Source organism: Pongo abelii, chromosome 16, assembly GCF_028885655.2.
Source record: "Pongo abelii isolate AG06213 chromosome 16, NHGRI_mPonAbe1-v2.0_pri, whole genome shotgun sequence".
Lineage (NCBI taxonomy): Eukaryota > Metazoa > Chordata > Mammalia > Primates > Hominidae > Pongo > Pongo abelii.
In genome coordinates this window covers 80,019,859-80,044,989 of record NC_072001.2, presented here as the reverse complement: position 1 = coordinate 80,044,989, position 25,131 = coordinate 80,019,859, and the positions used below count along the sequence as shown (strand labels likewise).

At 34.0% G+C, this 25,131-nt stretch overlaps 1 protein-coding gene across 28 annotated transcripts in view; it reads left to right on the top strand.

Moving 5' to 3' along the window:
* Positions 1 to 25,131, top strand: part of SCAPER (S-phase cyclin A associated protein in the ER) — a 555,380-nt gene that overhangs the window by 150,880 nt on the left and 379,369 nt on the right. For all 28 annotated transcript variants that reach the window (NM_001374332.1, XM_063716003.1, XM_063715996.1 and 25 more), the window contains 3 exon segments: positions 1,615 to 1,755; positions 14,589 to 14,744; positions 20,694 to 20,836. In NM_001374332.1, the coding sequence (NP_001361261.1) occupies positions 1,615 to 1,755; positions 14,589 to 14,744; positions 20,694 to 20,836 (440 nt within the window).

Below are 25,131 nucleotides of genomic sequence, written 5' to 3'. Positions count from 1 at the left end.
AACACAGCATGATGAAAGATGTATGGCCACTATATTGTAATTACAGGTGAACTCTTTCGTTACCTTCTGGTATTAGAAAGGAATATAAATATGCATAGGTTAAGCATATTATTTGGATTACTTTTAGTGTGTAGTTTAAATTTGGGAGAAATAGTTGGACCACATAATCTGAATGTTCATAAAAATGCGTTAGGTAGCGCAAGATTCTGTTGAATACAGTAGTAAAGTTGACTAGGACTGTAAGAAAATTCTTTGATTTTTCTTTTTACTTGAATCTCAAGAATTTGTCATGTAGATGAATAGATTAGATATGAAAAGCAGTCTTGTGGGGTTCTACAAGAGTCAATGTATTATTTTAATTTTAGCTTAAGAGAAGTGCTCTAACACTATCACAGTTCTTCTCTTACTGTGTTTTTTAATACCAACAAAATTATAGTATATTTTCTTTTATCTAAATATGATCTCCAAGTATTCATGCAAGAAAATCATAGATTAGTGAAAGTATGCAAGACTTTAGATGTTTTCTGGTAATTTTCTCATCAATGTAGGTATCCCTTCAATTAATTTTAATGGCAAATTTCATCTTCCATTTGTATGATGGATTATTGTTTTCAACACTGTTTCACATGAGTGATGTCATCAGATCACCACAATAACTCTATGATGTACACAGGGCAGGTACTGAACCTCATTTTATAGAAGTAAAAACAATCTAGGAGAGGCTAAGTGTTGTTTCCAGTGTTACACAACCAATAATTTGCAGAGCTAAGGCTTTAAGGACATGTCATCTGGCTCTTAGTATAATGCTATTTTTGTATCATACTTTTTTGGATGGTTCAACACAATTATTGAGAGAAAAAACAATTAAAAAGTTAGGTTTTTTCCACTCATATTGACCCATCTGATTTTCTATAATTTATTTTCATTGGTACTGAATCTTATTCCTGGAGCACAGAACAAACTTTTGCTTCTTCTGTTTGAGGTTGTTTTAAGGAATTAAAATTTTAAGGGTTAATTTCTTAAAACAACATCAAATAGCAATTATTATATCTATCTTTTTTTTGTAGGTGAAACCCTCTCTGTTCCTTCAGAGAATGTTCCTTATGCAAATAATGTGATTTGTTAGATGTCATTTTTCAGTTTCTAGGATAGAATTACTTATTTTTCTTGAATGTGGGTTACATCATAGAGATGTTAACATTTATAAGGATAAGAAATATACACTATATTCATTTTAAACATACTCATGGTAACAGTACAAGAATAATAGCAAATATTTCTGTAGAGGCATGTCTAAGCCACTCTTCTGAGAGTTTTATGAACCTTCAAATAATCCTGTGAGTTAGGTAATATTATTTTTATTTCCTGTTTATAGATAAGGAAACTGAGACATAGGCTTAAAAAGTTGTCTAGATTATGCAGCTAGTAAGTGGCCAATGTAGATTATGAATTCAGGTAGTCTGGCTTCATAGTCTGTGTCCTTAATTGTTAATCATGTTGCTGCACATTTTTCCACGCTTAGACTTTATATTTCATAAGCCATTTACTTGTTTGTACTTCTTTTAAATGATTGTATATATTGAAATTAAGGATGTGATAATTCACTATACGTAGGAGAAGGATGTCCGGAAGTGGAAGGAAGAATTACTAGATCAACGACGTAGGATGATGGAAGAAAAATTACTTCATGCTGAGTTTAAGCGAGAAGTGCAATTACAAGCAATTGTGAAAAAAGCACAAGAAGAAGAAGCTAAGGTATATCATAAGAGGTTTAAATGTTGACTTAATTACCCAAGTACTTTTTTCAATTGTTATATAATAGTAATAGAAGATAATGTTTATCCAATGTTTATTCTGTTGTAGAATAACAGCATTTTACATGCTCATTTAGAACTTACTAGGTGCAATATTTTATCCCTTTGATAATTCTATGAGCCATCTATTATTATTTTTACAACCCTATAAAGGTATAATTGATAGAGAATAAGCAGCACATGTGTAAAGTATTCCATTTGATGAGTTCTGACATGTATATGTCCTTGAAAGTATCAGTACAATGAACATAATACACAATTCCTCTTTGTAATTCTTTCCTTCATTCAACTCTATTATCTAATTACTGATCTGCTTTCTATCAGTATAGATGTTTGCTTTTTCTAGAACTTATGTGCATGGAATCATACAGTATCTATTCTTTTCTCTGGCTTTCCCTCATAATAGTTACTTTGAACTTCATCTGTCCTGTTGTGTGTGTGAATAGTTCCTTCCTTTTCATTGCTGGGTCATTCCTTCCATTTCTTTACATATGGAAATACCATAATTTGTTAACCTGGTCACTTGTTGATGGACATGTGTTTTCTTTCCAGTTTTTTTCTATTACAAATATAGCTGCTGTGGCAATTCATGTATATATCTTTGTGCAGATGTGTACTTTCATTTTTATTTTATAAAAACCTAGGAGTGGATTGGTATAGTATCTTACAGTAGGTTCATGTTTAAGTTTTACACATGGTTTTCCATACTAGTTGAATATTTTACATTCCTACCAGCAGTGAATGAGAGTTCTAGTTGTGCCATATTCTGACCAGCACTCGACACAGTTACACATTTTAATTTGAGTCATTTTTTTAAATACATGTATAGAGTCTAATTTTTTTCCTGTTTTTTTGTGGGAAAAACATAATGTAAAATTTATCATCTGAATCATTGTTAAGTATACAGTTCAGTGGTTTTAATGCATTCATGTTATGCAGTCATCACCACCATGTATCTCCATTACTCTTTTTCATCTTGTAAAACTGAAACTCTATACTCATTAAACAATAACTCCTCATTCTCACCCCCAGCCCCTGGCAATCATCATTCTACTTTCTAGATCTATGATTTTGACTACTGTAAGTACCTCTTGTAAATGGAATGATATGGTGTAATTTTGTCTTTTTGTGACTGGCTTATTTCATTTAGCATACGGTCTTCAATGTTATAGCATATGTTAGAATTTCCTTCCCTTTTCAGGCTGAGTAATTTTCCATTGTATGTTTGTACTACATTTTGCTTATCCATTCATACCTCAATGAACATTTGAGTTATTACTACATTTTAGCTATTGTGAACAGTGCTGTTGTAAATATGGGTGTACAAATAACTCTGCAGTTCCTGCTTTGAATTCTTTTGGGTATATACCCAGAATTGGAAAGTCTGGATCATATGGTAATTCTATTTTTAATTTTTTGAGGAATCACCGTGCTGTTTTCTACATGTAGTTCACCATTTTTATATTCCCATCAGTAGTGCACAAGGGTTCTAGTTATTCCATATCCTCTCTAACTCCCGTCATTTTGTTTTTGTGATAGTAGTCATTCTAATGTGTGTTATTTGGTATCTCGTTGTAGTTTTGATTTGCATTTGTCTAATGATTAGTGATGTTGACCATCTTTTCATGTGCTTATTTGCCATTTGTTTATCCTCTTTGGAGAAATGTCTGTTGAAGTCCTTTGCCCATTTTTGAATTGAGTTTTTTTGTTGTTGTTATTGTGGAGTTTTAAGACTTCTGTATATATTCTTGATATCAATTTGTTTTTAAATCAAAGATATGATTTGCAAACATTTTCTCCCATTCTGTGGGTTGCATTTTTACTTTGACAGTAGCATCTTTTGACATGCAAAATGTTTTAATTTTCACAAAGTCCAATTTGTCTGTTTTTTTCTTTTGTTGCCTGTGACTTTGGTGTCATATCCAATAAATCATTGCAAAATCTAGTGTCGTGACACTTTGATCCTGTGTCTTCTTCTAAGAGTTTTATAGCTTTAGATCTTACATTTAGGTAATTGATCCATTTTGAGTTAATTTCAGTATATGGTGTTAGGTAAAGGTTTAGCTTGATTCTTTTGCATGTGGCTGTCGAGTTTTCCCATTACCATTTGCTGAAAAGGCTTTTCTTTGTCCATTAAATTGTCTTGGCACCCTTGTCAAAAATCATTTGACTATATCTGTGAGGGTCTATTTCTTAGCCCCGTGTTCTATTCCATAGGTCTATATGTCTGTTTTAGTGCTAGTACTATACTGTTTTGATGATTGTAGTTTTGTTGTAAGTTTTGAAATTAGAAAGTGGGAGTCATCCAATTTTGTTGTTCTTTTTCAAAATTGTTTTGGTTATTTGGGGTGCCTTGAGATTCCATATGAATTTTAGGGTGGACTTTTCTGTTTCTGCGAAGTCATCATTGGGATTTTGGTAAAGATTGCATTGAATCTGTACATCACTTTGTGTATTGTTGATATCTTAACAATATTAAGTGTTCTGGTTTATGATCATGGGATAATTTTTTATTCATTTGTGTTGTCTTTAATTTTTCAATAATGTTTTGTAGCTTTTATTATATGTGTCTTTTGCCTCCATGGTTAATTTCTAAGTATTTTATTATTTTTGATGCTATTGTTAATGGAATTGTTTTCATGATCTCCTTTTCAGATTGTTCCTTGTTAGTGTATAGAAATGCAATTGATTTTTGTATGTCGACTTCGTATCCTGCTTCTTTACTGAATTTTTTACTAGTTCTAACAATTTTTTTTGGTGGAATCTGTGTTTTCTACATATAAGTTCATATCATCTGTGAACAAAGATAATCTTACTACTTTCTAAATTTGGGCACTATTTCTTTTACTTTCCTAATTTTTCTGGCTTGAACTTCTAGTGCTACCTTAAATAGAAGTGGTGAAAGCAGGTATCTTTATCTTGATGCTGATATCAGAGTAAAAGCTTTCAGTCTTTTACCATTGAATATGATATTTGTTGAGGTTTTTTCATATATAGCTTTTGAGTTTGTTCTGTTCCTAGTTTGTTGTTTTTTATCATGAAAGATGTTGAATTGTCAGATGTTTTCTTCTGCATCAGTTGAGATTGTTTATTTCCTCTTTAATTCTGTTAATGTGTTATATTACATTGTTCAGTTTTCATATGTTGTACCCTTCCAGGAATAAATCCCACTTGGTCATGGTGTATAATCCTTTTAATATGCTTTGCTAGTATTTTATTGAGAGTTTTTGCATTAATATTGATAAAGGATATTGGTCTATAGTTTTTTCCTTGTAGTTTCTGTCTGATTTTGGTATCAGGGTAATACTGGCCCCATAGAATGAGTTAGGATGTATTCCCTCCTCTTCAGTTGTTTGGAGTTTGAGAAGGATTGGTGTCAGTTCTTTAAGTGTTTGGTAGAATTCACCCATGAAGCCATCAGGTCCAGGGATTTTCTTAGGAGATTTCTAAATTACTGATCAATGTCCTTATTAGTTATAAGTCTACTCATATTTTCTAAATTTTTTTGATTTAGTCTTTGTAGGTTTTGTACTTGTCTGTATTATGAGTTAGGGTTGAGATTTTTTTTTTCATATGGATATGTACTATTCCAGCATCAGTTGTTTAAGACTGTTAAAGACTTTTTACATTGAATTGCTTTAATAACATTGTTGAAAATGAATTTGCCACAAATATGTGAGTTTTCTTTCTAACTTGATTCTGTTTACTTTATCTCTGTGCCTGTTTTTATACCAGTACCACTCTATCTTGATTATTGTACCTTTATAATAAATTGAAATCAGGAAGTACAAGTCCATAAGCTTCGTTGTTTTTTTTCTGAGCTATTTTGGCTAATTTAGATCCTTTGTATTCCATATAAGTTACAGGATCAGCTTTTGAATTTCTACAAAAAATATTTTTTAAAGCCTATCTGGGTTTAAATTGGGATTGCATTGAATTTACGGATTAATTTGGGGGAGAATTGACATCTTAATGATATCGAGCATTTCTTTCCATGAACATGACATATATCTCAATTTATTTAGATTCTTGCCTTTGCATCTATTCTGTGAAATTTATCTGTAGTTCATATGTTTGATGGTATATTCAATGATATTTTGTTTTAATTTTTTTCTGTTTATTGCTAATACATAGCAATGCAGTTGATTTCTGTATATGTACCTTGTGTTTTACAACCTTGCTAATAAACTCACTTATTAGGTCTATTGTTATTTCTTTCTTTCCAGTCTGTATGTTTTTTATTTTTTATCTCCTTTTATTGCAATGGCTGGGACTACTACAGTGTTGAGTAGTTGTGAAGAGAGCTGACATCTTTCCTTGTTCCCAATCTCAGGGGAAAAGCATTTACTCTTCACCATTAAGTATGATATTAGCTATAGACATTTCATAGATGTCTGTTATCAAATTGAGGAAATTTCTTTCTAGTCTTAGTTTACTGAAAATCTTTACCATGATTGGACTTTAAAATTGTTCATATGGTGTTTTGTCAATTAAGATACCATTAAAATTTTTTTTAATGATGAATTTCACTGGTTGATTTTTCAAATATTAAACCAACTGTGCATTTCTGGGATAAACCTCATGTACTCATAGTATATTATCATTTTTATATATTGGTGAATTTGATTTGCTAAAATTTTAGGAATTTTTGTATCAGTGTTCATGACCGAGGGTGTTCGGTAGTTTCTTTTCTTGTAATGTCTTTGGTTTTGGTAACAGGATATGCTGGCTTTGTAAAGTGATTTAGGAAGGGTTCTATCATCTTCAATTTTTTTAGAGTTGTTTGTGTAGAATTGGTACAATTTATTGTTTAATTTTTTTTTCTTGTAAAATCCACCAAGGAAGCTATCTGGGTCTGGGATTTTCTTTGTGGGAGGATTTTTGCCTTAAAGTTTTATTTCTTTAATTTACATAGAGCTATTCCTATTATCTGTTTGTATTATATAATTTGTGTCACTCAAGAAATTTATCTATTTCCCCAAAGACTAATACTGTAGAGCATCTTTTCATGTACTTTTTGGCCATTTGTATATCTTCTTGGAAAAAATCTCTGTTCAAAATCCTTTGCTCACTTTTTACCTGGGCAGTTCGTCTTTTTGTTGTTTAGTTATAAGAGTTCTTTGTAGGTTCTGGATACTAGATCCTTATGAAGCTTGTGATTTGCAAATATTTTCTTTAATTTTGCAAGTTGTCTTTTCACTTTCTTGATGATGTTCTTTTCATAAAAGTTTTTAATGTTGTCAGATTCCAATTTATTTATCTTTTCTTGTTGCTTAGTTTTTGGTGCTAAGAAATAATTATCAAATCCAAGATCATGAAGATTTACGTCTTTGTTTTCTTCTAAGAGTTTGTGGTTTTAGATTTTTATATTTAAATCATAAAGACATTTTGAGTTAATTTTTGTGTGTGATCTGAGGTAGGGCTTCAACTTAATTCTTTTGCATGAGAATATCCATATTTCGGCCAGGTGTGGTGGCTCACGCCTGTAATCCCAGCACTTTGGTAGGCCAAGATGGGCGGATCACCTGAGGTCCAGAGTTCGAGACCAGCCTGACCAACATGGAGAAACCCCGTCTCTACTAAAAATACAAAATTAGCTGGGCGTGGTGGTGCATGCCTGTAATCCCAGTTACTCCGGAGGCTGAGGCAGGAGAATGGCTTGAACCCGGGAGTCGGAGGTTGCTGTGAGCCGAGATCGCGCCATTGCACTCCAGCCTGGGCAACAAGAGCAAAACTCCGTCTCAAAAAAAAAAAAGAAACAGGAAAAAAAAAGAATATCCATATTTCCCAGCACCATTTGTTGAAGAGACAATCCCTCCCATTGGTCTGTTTCAGCCCATTTGTGTTGCTATAAAGCAATACTTGAGGCTGGGTAATTTATAAAGAAAAGAGGTTTATTTAGCTCACTATTCTGTAGGCTGTACAAGAAGCATGGCACCATCATCTACTTCTGGTGAGCGCCTCAGCCTGACTCCACTGATGGCAGAAGGTGAAGGAGAGCCAGCATGTGCAGATCACATCATCAAAGAGGAGGCAGTAAGAGAGGAGGGAGGTACCATACTCTTGTAAACAACCAGCTCTTGAGGGAACTTTTGCAGGAACTAATATAGCAGAACTCACCCCTCTGCCCTGAGGGCATTAATCTATTCATGAGGGATCTGTTCCCATGACCCAGACACTTCCCATTAGGCCTCTACCTCCAACATTGGCAATTAATGTTTCACATATTGATTACATATATATATATTTTTGAGACGGAGTCTTGCTCTGTCGCCAGGCTGGAGTGCAGTGGTATGGTCTTGGCTCACTGCAACCTCTGCCTCCTGGGTCCAAGCGATTCTCCTGCCTCAGCCTCCTGAGTAGCTGGGACTATTGGTGCGTGCCACCACACCCAGCTAATGTTTGTATTTTTTAGTAGAGATGGAGTTTCACCATTTTGGCCAGGATGGTCTTAATCTCTTGACCTCATGATCTGCCCGCCTTGGTCTCCCAAAGTGCTGGGATTACAGGTGTGAGTCACCACGCCCGGCCAGATAACATTTCAACATGTGGTTTGAAGGGACAGACAGCCAAACCATTGCAGTCTATATGTCTGTCCTTATGCCAATACCACACTATTTTGATTACTGTAGCTTTTTAGTAAGCTTTGAAATGGGAACAGTGAGTCCTCCAACTTTGTTATCCCTGTCCCCACCAAACATGATGTACCAATGTAGTGTACCTTGCAATTCCATGTGAATTGAGGTTTGGTTTTTCATATCTGCATAAAAGCCCATTGGCATTTTGTTAGGGATTACATATCTTTATACCCCTTTGAGTAGTATTACCATCTTAACAATATTAGTCTTCTAATTTATGAACGTGGAATTTCCTTCTATTTATTTGTCTCTTTAATTTCTTTCAGCATTGTTTTGTTTTTAACATACAAGTATTTCACTGCTTTGTTTAAATTTATTCCTAAGTGTTCTTTTGGATGCAATTATAAATGATATTGTTATCTTAATTTCATTTTTGATTATTCATTGCTAATGTGTAGACATACAATTTTTATATATTGATCTTATGTCTTGTAATCTTGTTTGAACTCCTTCATTAGTTTTAATAGCTTTTTAGTGAATTCTTTAGGATTTTTCATAAACAAGATCACATAATCTGCAAATATAGTTTGTTTTGCTTTTGCTTTCCAGTTGGATGTCTTTGATTTCTTTTTCTTGTTTAATTGCTCTGGCTAGAACCTATAGTATATTGTTGAATAGAAGTAGTGAGAGTACATATCCGTTTGTTATTCCTGATCTTCCTAGATGTATTTAGTCTTTCATCAAGTATGATGTTAAGTGTGGAGTTTTCATATATAGTTGAGCCTTGGTATCTGTGGGTTCTGCATGTGCAGATTCAACCACCTGCAGCTCAATCAACAGGTGGTTGAATCCATGAATGCAGAGGATCAACTGTAAGGGACTTCAGCATCTGTGGATTTTGGTATCCGTGGTGGATCCTGGAATCAATTCCCCATGGATACCGAGGGACAACTATATGTCCTTTATCAGGTCAAGGAAGTTCATTTTTATTCATCATTTGTTGAGTGTTTTTTTTATGAAGGGATATTGGGTTTTGTCAAATGCTTCTTCTCCATCTATTGCTGTAACACTATATTTTTTGTCCTTGTTCTATTGATCTGGTGTATTACATTAATTGAATTTAGGTATTTTGTATATTTGTCCAGTTTTGTTGTTTAAAGTGCAAGGGTAAATCTCATCCTGTTACTTATGGCTGGAAGTGGAATTTCTGATCTATGTATTATTAGTATTTTTATCTTTTTATTTTCAAGGGACAGTCTGAAGGTAGATTATTGATGGTCAGAAAGGCAGAATTAAATCCAGATCTTTCTGGTTCCAAAGCTCTGATTTTACCACTGTACTTATTACTTTAGTATTCTCATTTTGTGATATTTTGTCATATGACTTACCTACATTTTGACTTGTCTAATTGCTTAACATACTTACTTTCAATATGATTTTATTAAGCCAAAGTGACTCTTATAAGCAAATTAACCTAATTATTTATCACAGTTTAAATAATTTCCATAGAGATGGATGGTGAACTCCTGGGTATCTTTACATGAGGAGATCAGCCATTTATAGTTCTTTTAATTCTTTTTCTTAAAATTCCAACTTTTATTTTGGATACATGGGGTACATGTGCAGGTTTGTTACATGGATATATTGTACCCAAGTAATGAGCATAGTACTCCGTAGGCAAATTTGTTTTGCTTTGTTTTGTTTTGTTTTTTGAGACGGAGTCTCACTCTGTCACCCAGGCTGGAGTGCAGTGGTGCGATCTCGGCTCACTGACACAGCTGCCTCCTTGGTTCAAGCGATTCTCCCATTTGAGCCTCCCGAGTAGCTGAGATTACAAGCACACACCACCACGCCTGGCTAATTTTTTTTTTTTTTTTTTTAGCGGAGACAAGGTTTCACCATTTTGGCCAGGCTGGTCTTGAACTCCTAACCTTAGGTGATCCACCCACCTCAGACTCCCAAAGTGCTGGGATTACAGGTCACTAGGTAGTTTTTAACCTTCTCTGTCTTCCCTCTCTACCTCGAGTAGTCTGCAGTATCTGTTGTTCCCATGTTTATGTCCGTATGTGCTTATTGTTTAGCTCCCACTTGCAAATGAGAAAATTGTCCTTTGGTTTACTGTTCCTACATTAATTCACTTAGGATTATGGCCTTCAGTTCCATCTATGTTGCTGCAAAGGATACAATTTCATTCTTTTTTTGGTTGTGTAGTATTCCATGTTGTATATGTACCACATTTTTTTAATCCAGTCTATTGATAGGCACTACTGATGGACTCCTGGGTTGATTCCATGTCTTTGCTATCGTGAATAGCATGGCAATGAGCATATGACTGCACATGTCTTTTTGGTAGAATAATTTGTTTTCCAATGGGTATATCCCCAGTAATGGAATTGCTGGGTCAAATGGGAGTTGTGTTTTAAGTTCCTTGAGAAATTTCTACAGTGCGTTCCACAGTGGCTGAACTAATTTACATTCCCACCAACAGTGTATAAGCATTCCTTTTTCTCTGTAGCCCTGCCAGCATCTCTTGTTTTTTAACTTTTTAATAATAGCCATTCTGACTGGTGGTGAGATGGTATCTCATTGTGATTTTGATTTGTATTTCGCTGATGCTTAATGATGCTAAGAATTTTTTCATGTTAGTTGGACACTTGTATGTCTTTTGAGAAATGTCAGTTCATGTCTTTTGCTCATTTTAAAAAATGGGGTTATTTGTTTTTTTGCTTGTTGATTTAAGATCTATTTGCTTATAGATCCTGGATATTAGACTTTGTTAGATGCATTGTTTGGAAATATTGTCTCCCATTCTGTAGGTTGTCTCTTTACTCTGTTGATAGTTTCTTTGGCTGTGCAGAAGATTTTTAGCTTAATTAGGCCTTACTTGTCAACTTTTGTTTTTGTTCCAATTACTTTTGGAGATATAGCCAAAATTGACTTGTCAAGCAGATGTCATGAAGGGTATTTCCTAGGTTTTCTTCTAGGATTTTTATAGTTTGAGGCCTTACATTTAAATATTTAATCCATCTTAAGTCAATTTTTATATGTAGTTAAAAGTAAGGGTCTAGTTTTGTTGTTCTGCATATAGTTAACCAGTTATCCTAGTGCCATTTATTGAAGAAGGAGACCTTTTTCCATTGCTTGTTTTTGTTGGCCTTGTTGAAGATCAGATGGTTGTAGGTGTGCAGCTTTATTTCTGAATTTTCTGTTCTGTTCCATTTGTCTGTGTGTTTATTTTGTAACAGCACCATACTGCTTTGTTTACTGTAGCCTTGTGGCATAGTTGGAAGTTGGGTAATGTGATGCTTCAAGCTTTGTTCCTTTTGCTTACTATTGCTTTGGCTATTGGGGCTCTTTTTTGGTTCCATACGAATTTTAGAATAGTTTTTTTTCTAATTTTGTGAAGAATGCCACTGGTGGTTTGATAGGATAGCATCAAATCTGTAAATTGCTTATGGCCATTTTAATGATACTGATTCTTCTAATACCTGCGCATGGGATGTTTTTCCGTTTGTGTCATCTCTGATTTTTTTCAGCAGTGTTCTGTCATTCTCCTTGTTCAATTCTTTCACCTCTTTGGTTAGCTGTGTTTTCCTAGGTATTCCATTTTCTCTGGCTATTTTGTATGGTATTGTGTTCTCGATTTGACTGTTTACCTAGGCATTATTGGTGGATAGAAATGCTACTGATTTTTGTGCATTGATTTTTATATCCTGAAAACTTGCCAGAACAGCTTATCAGTTTCAGTAGCCTTTTGGCAGAATAATTCATGTTAAGTGAATTAAGAGTCTGTACTAAAATTCTTGCTAATATAAATACTGTTTTAAAAGCTTGCTACCACTTGCTTACCTGTTGGTGCTCTCAATTGTCACCGTTTTCAGTTCAATAAACTGTGAAATCCTGTCTGGACATGTATTCCATTTCTACAAAGGAAATAGACACTGTATTTTTTTCCTTATTCAAAAGTATTTTTATTATCATAGTGAAGACTGAAGTCTCTTGAGTTAGATAAACTTGAACTTAGGTTCTGACTCCACCACTTAGTAGCTGAATATCCTTAGGTATTATTTTACCTCTCTGAGCCTATTTGTTCATCTTTAAAATGAGGATAATTTTACCTACATCTCAATTACTGTAAGTATTAAGTTAGATTGTGCATGTTGTGAAGCAGTTAATGTCATCTTTGGTATAACAAAAGCACTTAGTAAAATATTAGAATTATAGAAGAAATATTCTACTTAATTTTTTCTGGAGTCCCTCATGTATTTCTGTTGTTCTGTTACTAATCAGAAAGTACTAATAATCCAGTAATTTTTTTAATTTAAATTTTACTATAAGCATACTTTCCTTGAGAGTATGTACCATTTTAGTCCTGTTACATACTCAAGATGTTTTTTTTCCATGTATGCTTTTTATGAGTCCTTGGGGTAAATTAATGGACATTTCAAATCCTTTAGTTCTTTCTTAGGTAGATAGATGATTGAAAATAAATTAGCTAGTATTCTGTTGATGGTGATTAATATTGCAGCCTGAGTTATTCAAAATCTGATTTTATATTAGATCATAGTCCATTATTTAATAGTCTAATATTGACTTTCATTTTCAGTTTGTTAATGGTCTCATTGACTCATTTTCAGTTGCAGCATGTCTAGTAATAACTGCTGTTTATTTTTATTCTTTTTTTTTTTTTTAAGAAAAGACACCTGTTTCTTATTCCTTGTGCTGTGGGTCCTATTTTTGTCCCCTTTGCTGCTCTTGGAATTGTTTTTTTTATCAGTTAAATTTTTGTGCCTGGTCCTTTGCTTTCTTCCTCTAGATTACCTACTTTTGTACACCTGTCTTATAGATTACCTATTTTGTACTTTTGTAAATCCCCAAATTTCTGAGAAATAGTGGCCTGAGCTTGTTTCTGCTACCTCATCACCCATGTCTTCCTTAATTCCTTATATCATTTTCCCCTTTCTGCAACTATATTTGCCTTTGGGAATATTTCTCTGTTTTCACTGAGTTTAAAAGACTTTTCTGAATCACTTCATATGAACACCATCAGGCATCTTTTTCTAGAAAACTTCTGCACTATCTTAATTTTCTCTCTACTCTCTAACCAATCCTTTACTGTCTTCCCTTCTTTATTTTGTTAGTTAAACATAACTGAAAAATGAAGTTTCACTTCACTTACTCTTCTTCTTTAGTATCACAGTCACTACCATTGCTTCAGTGTCTTCTCTGCAGTGATTTCTAAATCTGAATCTTTAGCCCTACCTTCAACTAAGCTCTAGACTCAATTGCCTATTGTTTGGTGCTTGTATCGAGTGGAACTCATCAGCTCACCATCTCCTTTATCCCAAACTAACTGCTTTACTGAATTCCATATTTAAGATAATGATAATAATAACTAGTCACCCATTAACCTAGATTTGGAAAACTTGTATTCATTTACTTCATTTCACTTTTCTTTTTAATCTCTTCTTGACAACTTTTTGTGTATAAGCCAGAAAGATAAGCTAATTGTTTCTGACATCTTCTTTGGAGTCCTTTGTATACATACACCTGCAGTTCTCTAACTCTGTAGGCAGCTACATTTTCCACTGCACCTGCCACCAGTTTATTTTTATCTCCCTCCTAAATATTTACAGTTGATATTCTTCCCTTTTGTTCCTTCTCCCTCCAGATTAATCTTTCTGGAGGGTATTGTAATGCCTCTCAGTCCAAAAACCTTCAGGGACTTTTTATGATCTTCAAGCCTAAATATAAATCCATTACTCTAGATTTCTTTAATATTATATTGTATTTAAAATAGTGGTCATATTTTTATTTTAAAAGTGATTCATTTTTATTTTGAAGAATTTAAGCAACATAGCAAAGGAAACTCAATCCCACCCTCAGAAATAGCAACCATTAACATTAGGTAGACACTGTTTCAGACATTTTCCTATTATTATATTCAGATTGCATGAATGGATAATCTTATAAAATAGAATTATGCTATACATGATACTTCTTAGTAAGATCCATATTGGCTAGGCTGGTCTCGAACTCCTGACCTCAGGTGATCTGCCTTCCTCGGCCTCCCAAAGTGCTAGGATTACAGGCGTGAGCCACCACGCCCAGCCTGACTGTTGTTAGATTTCTTATTTTTGTAATGTGCCATAGAATTAACTTGATCTGAACCTTACCTTACCTTTGTTTTTTAAAGGTAAATGAAATTGCCTTTATAAATACCCTTGAAGCCCAGAATAAACGTCATGATGTTTTATCAAAATTGAAGGAATATGAACAGAGGCTTAATGAGCTACAGGAAGAGCGTCAGAGAAGACAGGAAGAAAAGCAAGCACGTGATGAAGCTGTGCAGGTAGGATTTTGTTCAGCAAACATTGATTGAGCACCTGTCATATTTGTAGCGTCCAGCCCCACAGGGTCAGTGGGTTTTTCTCCCCATGTGCGGAGACAGGAGATTGTAGAAATAAAGACATAAGACAAAGAAATAAAAGACAGCTGGACCCAGGGGACCACTACCACCAAGACGTGGAGACCGGTAGTGGCCCTGAATGCCAGGCTGTGCTGATATTTATTGGATACAAGACAAAGGGGCAGGGTAAGGAGTGTGAGCCATCTCCAATGATGGGTAAGGTCACGTAGGTCACGTGTCCACTGGACAGGGGGCCCTTCTCTGCCTGGCAGCCGAGGCAGAGAGAGAGAGGAGAGAGAGAGACAGCTTATGCCATTATTTCTGCATATCAGAGACTTTTAGTACTTTCACTAATTTGCTACTGCTATCTAAAAGGCAGAGCCAGGTGTACAGGATGGAACATGAAAGTGGACTAGGAGAGTGACCACTGAAGCACAGCATCACAGGGAGACGGTTAGGCCTCAGGATAACTGCGGGTGGGCCTGACTGATGTCAGGCCCTCCACAAGAGGTGGAGGAGTAGAGTCTTCTTTAAACTCCCCGGGGGAAAGGGACACTCCCTTTCCCGGTCTGCTAAGTAGCGGGTGTTTTTCCTTGACACTGATGCTACCGCTAGACCACAGTCCGCTTGGCAACAGGCGTCTTCCCAGACGCTGGCGTTACTGCTAGACCAAGGAGCCCTCTGGTGGCCCTGTCTGGGCATAACAGAAGGCTCGCACTCTTGTCTTCTGGTCACTTCTCACTATGTCCCCTCAGCTCCTATCTCTGTATGGCCTGGTTTTTCCTAGGTTATGATTGTAGACCTAGGATTATTATAATATTGGAATAAAGAGTAATTGCTACAAACTAATGATTAATGATATTCATATATAATCATATCTATGATCTATATCTAGTATAACTATTCTTATTTTATGTATTTTATTATACTGGAACAGCTCGTGCCCTCGGTCTCTTGCCTCAGCACCTGGGTGGCTTGCTGCCCACACATATTTTAGATTTAAAGCTAGTTGCTGAGGACCCCAAATGGGGTAACCTAGTGTTTGTTCCCAAAGGTGCATGGTTCAATATGGCACTCTAGAAACATAAAGTCTATTTTCTAAACGATAGTGTGTTCTCCTTCAGTTGTGGTCATCAGTTCTTTCATCAGCAGACTGTAATCATAGCAATAGAATCATCAGCTTCAACTAGGTGAAGGATTAAACTGCTCTGGACAGATTATTATCTATTCTTTTCTAATCAGGCTGGGCAAGAATATGGTCCTCTCCCAACAATAAAAACAAAGGTTGTTTTTGAATCAGTATATATAGCCTCAAACAATTTTTTGCCCATGATGAGGCAAATTTAGGTTAATTTTTATGCCTAAGATAAGGGGCATCTGTTATTTTTTAGATGGTATCATCAGATACCATGATTAGATTTTAACCTCTGCAGCAAACCCTACGTTTGCAACCATTGTCAAGGTGGGGAAAAGGTTAAGGCATAAACTGTCCTGCTGTTTATAATCTATTTTAGATCTCCCTCAGTAAAATGCCTTGCCCATAGTCTTTAAAGACATGACATATTTTTGGATGTAGAGAACAAATTTTGCAATATTTAAATATAAATTCACATATGCTGTATTTATTGTGACTAATATTTATTTGTTCCTTCAGTGATCATTTCATTGAGTTACTGCAAGTCATGTGTCAGGCTCAAAGATATGAAAAACATACATCTGTGTTCTCAATGTGGAGGTGTATATGTACATAAACAAAATTAGGAAAAATGCTATGCTAAAGGCATTGTCAGTAGCACAAAGGAGAACACCTTATTTATATAGAGAGTAGAGGGAATATGAAAAAGTCCAGAAAAGTTTCCAGGTAGAGATGACGTTTTTACTAAATTTTCAAAAATGAAACAGACAAATGATAAGTTGTATGGGAGGGCATTTCATGCAGAAGGGGATATGAGGAAGCAGTGCATGTAGAGTTAGGGAGGAGGTCATGAAAAGCTTTGTAGGTATTTTTAAAAATTACGGGTGTTGTATTTCATGCTTCTTGTTATCAGTGATTTTAGTAAATTATTAATACATTTTTAAGTTCATTGATCACTTTTTGCTATTTGTGGGCAATAACAGGCATTCCCATATTCATCCTTATCTCTCTTTGATTAGAGTCCAATGTACTATTTTAATGAATGCAAAGCTAACTTCATGTTTAAAAATACAGAATGCTCCCATTAGAGAAACTAGCCTTTCCTTTCCAAGAAGCAGTAAAAATTTTCATATTTATCATTTATAAGCTATTTATCTATTAACTTGTATTCTTAAATGAGTAAAAAAATATATTTGAATGTTTAATTTGAATCTTTAGCATTATTTCTGTTTCTCTACAGGATAAATGCTATAAATGTCTGTAGAGAAACAGAAATACAGACAAAAATAATATGGTTTGTAAATTATGTGTTACTTTAATAACCAATAATTCAGAGATATAAATAAGGCATTTTTGCCTTTATAGCAAATAGTAAATTACAGTTTAATTTGAAAGAGTGTAATTAGAGTATGTACAAGGTACAAAGGTACCACAGAGGAGGGAATACTTAGCTCGATTGGTGGAAACAGAATATCAGGGAAAGTTCTCTGGAAAAGGTAACTTCTTAGCTGGTTTTTTTGAGGAAATACATGAGTAGTAGTGTATATTTTTAAATAGACATCTTTGGTTCCTTACTCTGCATTTTGCAGATTTGAAATATAACAGTTATCTTTCGTTTAAAAATGATGACTCTCACTTCACAATTTTTAACATTCATTAAAACTTAAAGGAAAACAGTTTACTAAACTAATAGGGAATTTCCTCCACCAACTAACACTTTAAGAATTGTTTTGGCTCTTTAGAATTATTTTTGTTTTTAAAAGTGCTGAAATTTCCTATGGATTTAATTTCAATGAAAAATTTTAAACCTGTCTACATATGCTTGAGATATACTGAGATAGATAGATAGAAAAATCCACTGGTAGATAACATGTATAACATTAAAATTTTAAAAATGTGTAGTCATTACATGCTGTACAGGCAGTAGTGCCAAGTATTCTGTAAATACAATAATGGTAAGATCCTAACCTAATACAGAATTTCAGAGACCCTCCATCCATTTTATTTTTACTCTTGAAACATTCTCATGGACTATTACAGGCAATTGTGATTCTTATTTCTTCTAAGTAAAATATCAAGTGCTGCCATCATATATTCCCAGTTTGCTGTTATTGTTATGTATATTCTTTATTGATTAATTATAAGCTCAATTTTTTCTTTTTTACTTATCCTGCTTTGTCCTTTTGTCCTAATCATTTGAATTGTAGGCATAAAGAGGAGCTACAGAATCCTTTCTTAGGCTGCCTTAAACACCTCCCTGGCTGAGATATGTAGGGGTCTGAGAGGTTCTTCTGTAGGCTTAAGAATTAGTTATATTTCTAATTCCTTTGCTATAAGTTTTAATTCTTTCCTTGTGGCTATATAGATTCATGGTGTATATTATTTTATAAAGTCATGCTTCATTTATTAAACATATTTAGGAATCCCTACCCTTTGCAGGGTGCTTTGTGGGGTACAAAGTTTCCTGTCTTTTGGGAATTTAAATTTCAGATTGGGAAATGGTAGCTGAATTTTACTCATTAGCTGTATGGCTACCAGTTCTCTTTTCAAGTTATTAAAAATGGAAATTAATAGGTTGAGTAACTTTTTACGTCCAGTTATCTCTTTTCATACAATGTTGGAGCTGGTCTGATATCCATTAAAACAATCAGCAAGCTGACATTGTGTTTACAAGTGTACACTTGGCTACATTGCACATACCTGAAGTAATTATTTTTACATAATACATATTTTATAAGATCAATTTAGGATTTAAAAAATTACATTCCTCAAGCCTTTGGTCTTATATTAATAAAATATGAAATGAAAAATTCTGCTTTAATTATTTATATTTAATGCCTAAGCTCTTTGTATTTTGTTGTGAAACGTGTTTTCAGATATAATATGGAATTTTTAAACTTCAGAAAAATTGGACTATAAGAGGAATTTTTTTGTTCACTTTTTTTTAATGAAGAAAATTTTCTGTGCCAAATTTGATTGTTTTTAGTCTTAAGAGTTTTTGATATTTTTTTGGCTAACCAAGTTTCCACATATTATTCTTGATTAGTCATGAGAAATAGCTACAACTATTTCATGAATAGTATGCTCAGACAGTAAAGGATATATCTTAAAATCTAATTGCATGACTCCAACAGTCTGCAGTGTGCCTGTTATGTCCTCCTCAAATCAGGGCATTCCCTCCAATTCCCAGTTTACCCTCTTCTTATACCACCCACCCCCTCAAAAAAAAGAAAGAAATAGAGATCCTTTTGGCTATTTTTAAAAGGCTTTCTTTCCCTGGGGCAGATAGAGCTTGTTGTGGAGATGAAGTTACTATTGTGAGCTCAGTTAACTATTAGAAATGTTCAAATCTCTCTTCTGTGTTCCCTGAACAGAAATTGCTTTGTTATTTTTTTTTCTGCTATCTTTTACTGAGCCCTTACTATGGCTAAACTCTATGCTGAGAACTTACCTGTAATTAATAATTTACATCTCACAATCAACTGAGGCTCTTTAAGGTGAAGTACCTTGCCCAAGGTTATGTAAGTAGTAGGTACTAGAGCCTAGATCAATGTGTTCCATTAATTATAGAGGAGAGGCTACCAAGAGGTTGTGTGTGCTATCTGGGGAATGGGTATGGATTCAGAGAAACATATCAATAACATGAGGAACAAATATTCACGACAAATATTTCATGAGTGACAAATATTTCATGTTGAAGTTACCCAGTTTTGATGATTTATCTTCTGGCTTGATGATGATGGTGATGATAATTATTGAGAATTTTATATATGCCAGGCCCTATGGTAAGTGCTTTTCATATATTAGTTCATCTGTGCTTTATAATATCCTAAGAAATACAGATTATTTATCTTCTAGAAAAGTAAGGCACAGAGACTGTAACTAAGTAGCCCAGAGTCACTGTGCTAGTGAATAATGGGGTCAGGAAACAAAACCAGGGACTCTGACCCGATATCCACTTTTATACCCACTGTGCTCTATTATATTACCTCTTTCTCCTTCTCACAAGCTGTCTTTACTTAATTCCATCATGAAACCTTAGTTCAGAAATAAAATCTATTAACTATGGTTTTTTCATCATATTCAGGTATTTCTATAACCATATATTAACACAAGGCTTTACAAGTGATTAATCAGAAAACATATATTAAGTTCTGTATTAGAGTTCTCTAGAGGTACAGAACTAATAGGATATATATATATGTGTGTGTGTATGTGTGTGTGTGTGTGTGTGTATATATATATATATATGAGTTTATTAAGTATTAACTCACACAATCACAAGGTCTCACAACAGAGTGTCTGCAAGCTGAGGAGTAAGGAGAGCCAGTCCGAGTTCCAAAACTGAAGAACTTGGAGTCTGATGTTTGAGGGCAGGAAGCATCCAGCATGGGAGAAGGATGTAGGCTGCTAGGCTAGGCCAGTCTCTCTTTTCATATTTTTCTGCCTGCTTTATATTCTAGCCTCGCTGGTGGCTGATTAACCATCACAAGTTCCCACAAAACAAATACAACACAGTGTTTGCATAAAAAAGCAAGTCTTTACTGAATTATGTGTAACACTGTTAAATGACTTTCAGAAACCAGATATCATTGCTATTTGATTTTTGTTTAAACTTTTAAGAAGCAGAGTACCTAGTGGCAAGCCCATGTTTCTACTTGGCTTGAACATGTAAGTTTGGTGAAAGGTATATTACTTTGAATCATTTTTATTTTACACATAATTCTAATATTGGAAAAAAACATTTCTAACATTAGGAACGCAAGAGAGCTCTAGAGGCAGAACGGCAGGCCCGTGTAGAAGAATTGTTAATGAAGAGGAAAGAACAAGAAGCCCGAATTGAACAACAGAGGCAAGAAAAGGAAAAAGCCCGTGAGGATGCAGCCCGGGAAAGAGCTAGGTATCTCATTTGCTATCTTGATGAACATTTCGCACTGAGTGAATATTCAAGTTGAGGTCTTAAAGCCATTTATTGTCATGTAGAGTTTTTTTGAGATGAGGTTTTGCGATGTTCCCCAGGTTGATCTTGAACTCTCTGACTCAAGTGATCCTCCCACCTCACCCTCCTGAGTAGCTTGGACTACAGGTGTGTACCACCACACTCAAATCAAAAAACATATAATTTGATTCTGGATGGCTTCAGCAAAAGAGACTTTTGGGGAAGATACTGAGGGCATAAGTAATAGAAGGTTAGAGGACCAGGTTTGGAAATGTTTTCTCAGACATGAAAGGCTAGATCACAAGAGTCACAGCAGTAGATTTTTTTTTTTTTTTTTTTTGATGGAAATAGTCTGGTCAGCATGTCGCCACTCTGATTATGAGGTATGACCTTCAATTATCCCTTAGTTTTAATCACTTTAATCACTTTAAGACACAGGAAAAAACATATAATTGGCCAAGCCTAAGTCCCTTTTATTGGTGTGACCTTACTGACATGATATTTTGTGACTTCCGAATTATAGCGAAGTTGGTAGATGTGAAAAGATAGCTCTTTGTGGTTTTAATTTGCTTTTCTACTTGTCCCTGATTAATAATAGGGCTGAGCAACTTTTTCACATGTTTATGAGCTGTTCGGGGATTTTTAATGCAAAGTGCCTATTCAAATTTTTGTTCATTTCTGTATTGGGGTCTTTTTTTTCTTATTGATGTTTAGGGATTATCTTTACTAGATACTAAGTCTTTGTTAGTTACATATATTGCAAATATACCTATAGGTTGTGTCTTACTTTTTTTCTTTCTTTATGATGTCTTTTGATTAACATAACTCTTGGTTGCAGTTTAGTAGAACTGAGCAAACTATAATTTATGCCCTTTGGTCTTATTTATGAAATCTTTTTCTATCCTAAGTCATAAGACATTCTTCAAAATTTTACAGTTTTATCTTTAATAGTCTTTATTTATCTGCAATTGGTTTTATTGTGTATTTAGAGGTAGGAGTCTTACTTCATTTTCTCCATGTGGATACCCAATTATTCTAGCATACTTTATTGAAAAATGCATTTTTTTCCTACTGATCTGCAAGGCTTTCTAACATAAGCCAAGTTTTTATATATGTGTGGGTCTGCTCATGGACTGTTGTGTTCTGGTCCAGTGATCACTTTTTTTGTCATCTGCCTTAGTTATCAAAGCTTTATAATAATTGTTGGTGTCTGGAACTATCCTTCACCTTATTTTTTATTAGGACTGTCCTGGCCCTAGTTCATGTCTGTGTTAGTTTTAGAATCAGCTTGCTCAGTTCTGTATTTAAAAAGAAACTATAAAATTTTGATTGGAATTGCATTGACTCTGTAAATTCAGGTGTTGTTAAGATTGATATTTTTATGTTGAATAATTTAATTATGAGCATCCTACTAAATGTTTTTCTACTGATTTAGCTCTTTCGAAACATCTTTATATCCTTTCACCAAACTTACATGTTCAAGCCAAGTAGAAAATTTTTTTTCTATAAAGGATTTTTGTATGCTTTTTATTGTGGCAAAAAATATAAATAACATGAAATTTATCATTTTAATCATTTTCAAGTTTACAATTCAGTGGCCTTGAGTACATTGACATTTTTGTGAAACTATCACCACTATCTGTACCCAGAAATTTTTTCAGTTTCCGAGACTGAAATGTTCTATCTACTAAGTAATAACTCCCCATTCTCTCCATTCCACACCCCCACTTGCCTCTGACAATCGTCATGCTACTTTCTATTTCTATGAATGTGACTGCTTTAGGGACCTTATGTAAGTGGAATCATACAGTATTTGTCCTTTTGTGACTTATCTTAATGTCTTCAAGTTTCATCCATGTTGTAGCATGTGTCAGGATTTTCTTCCTTTTTAAGACTGAATAATATTTCATTGTATGTATAATACCACATTTTATTTATTCATTTCTTTGTTGAAGCAACTTGAGTTGCTTCTACCTTTGACTGTTTTGAATAATGCTGCTGTAAACACGGGTGTTACAAATGTATGTTTTAGTCTCTGCTTTTTAATTCCAAAAGTGAAGTGGTTGAATCATATACTAATTTTATTGTTTTTTTTTTTTGAAGAGAACACTACTGTTTTTCATAGCAGCTGTACCATTTTTCTGTTCTCAGCAGCATTGCACAAGGGTTCCACATCCTCACCAATGCTTGTTATTTTGTTTTTTAAAAATAGCGTTATTGAAGAGTGTGAAGTGGCATCTCATTCTGGTTTTGATTTGCATTTCCCTAGTGATTAGTGACCTTAAGCATCTTCTCATGTGCTTATTGGCCATTTCTTTATATTTTTGGGGAGAGGTTACCACTTAGGTCCTTTGCCTATTTTTTAATCTGGTTATTTTCTTGTCGGGTTATAGAGTTGTTTTTTTTTTAAATATATTCTGGACATTAACCCTTTATCAATGATACAATTTACTGATATTTTCTCCCATTCTATAGGTTGACTTTTCATTTTGTTGATAATGTCTATTGAAGAACAAGAGTTTTAAATTTGGATGTAGTTCAATTTGTCTGTTTTTGTTGTTGTTGTTGCCTTTACTTTTTTTGTCATATTCAAGAAATCATAGCCAAATCCAATGTTGTGAAGTTTTCTCCTTGGATTTTCTTGTAACATTTTTATAGTTTTAGGTCTTATCTTTACATCTTGGATAGTTTTAGTTAATTTTTGTATATCATATAAGGTAAGGGTTCAACTTCATTCTTTTGCACATACTCAGTTTTCCCATCACCTCTTGTTGAAAGGACTGTCCTTTCTCTATTGAATGGTTTTGTCATCTTTGTTGAAATTATTTGACTTACATACAATGGCTCTATTTCTTGGCTGTCTGTTCTGTTTCATTGGACTATACATGTCTGTTTTTATGCGAGTCCATACTGTTTTGATTACTGTAGTTTTGTAGTAAGTTTTGAAATCAGGAAATGTGAGCCTCTTTGTTCTTTTCAAGATTGTTTTAGCTTGAGGATCCTTTGAGATTCATGTGCATTTTTTAATTTTTGTAAAAAATAAGTCATTGGGATTTTGATAGGGATTGCATTGAATCTATTGATTGCTTTGGGAAGTATGGCTTTTTTTTTTTTTTAAATGTATACACTAAGAGAATTCAGGGTGGGCTGCTTGTAAAGGATGAGGCAGCCTATATGGACATCTTAACATTGTTGACTTTTTCAGTCCATGAACACATGATGTCTTTCCATTTATTTGTGTCTTCAGTTCCTTTCAACAATGTTTTGTAGTTTTCATTGCATCTGTTTTTCTCATCCTTGTTATGTTTATTCCTAAGTATTTTATTTTTTGTACACATTTTATGATATTTTTTAGTTATTATTTTATCCTGTTATACAATTATAAATAGAATCTCTTTAAGTGCTTTTAAAATTTGTATGTTGCTGGTGTTTAGAAATACCATTTATTTTGTTTCAGCAACCTCAATAAATTCTGTTAACCATTCTAATAATTAATCTTAGATTTGTTTTTAGCATTTTCTATATAAATAAACATACCATCTACCAATATATAGTTTGGGTTTTTTTCCTCATCTTTTTGCCTTTTGTTTTGTTAGTGGGCATCTTATTTATAAGGAATGCTTTCCCCAATTAACTATTAATGACATCTGCCTTAGGTTTTTTAAAAAATAGTTTTTATTTGTTGTTTATTTAAGGTATACATCATGATGTTGTAGAATACATATAGATAGTAAAAGGGTTACTATAGTGAAGCGAATTAACATATCTATCTTCTCACAGTTACCCATTTTATTTGTTTTAGTGGCAAGGGCAACTAAAATCTCATTTATCACAAACCCCAATACTGTACAATTTTATTACCTGTAGCCCTCCTGTTGTACATTAGATCTCTAGACTTGTTCAACTTACATATCTGCAGTTTTGTATCCTCTGATCTACATCTCCTCTTTTCTGCCCTCTCCTTCTTATGCACACCCCTGATAACAAATACCTTGTTTTCTATCTCTGTATAATTGAATTTTTTTTTAAGATTTCACATATAAGTGAGATCATGCAGTATTTTTCTTTCTGTGTCTGGCTCATTTTACTTAGGATAAGGTTCTCTAGGCTCATCCATGTTGTGGCAAATGGCAATGTCTTATTCCTTTCAGGGCTAAATGATATGTATACTACAGTTTCTTTATCACTGTTTCTTTGATGGACACTTAGTTTGCTTTCATATTTTGGCTATTGTGAATAATGCCATAGGAAACATG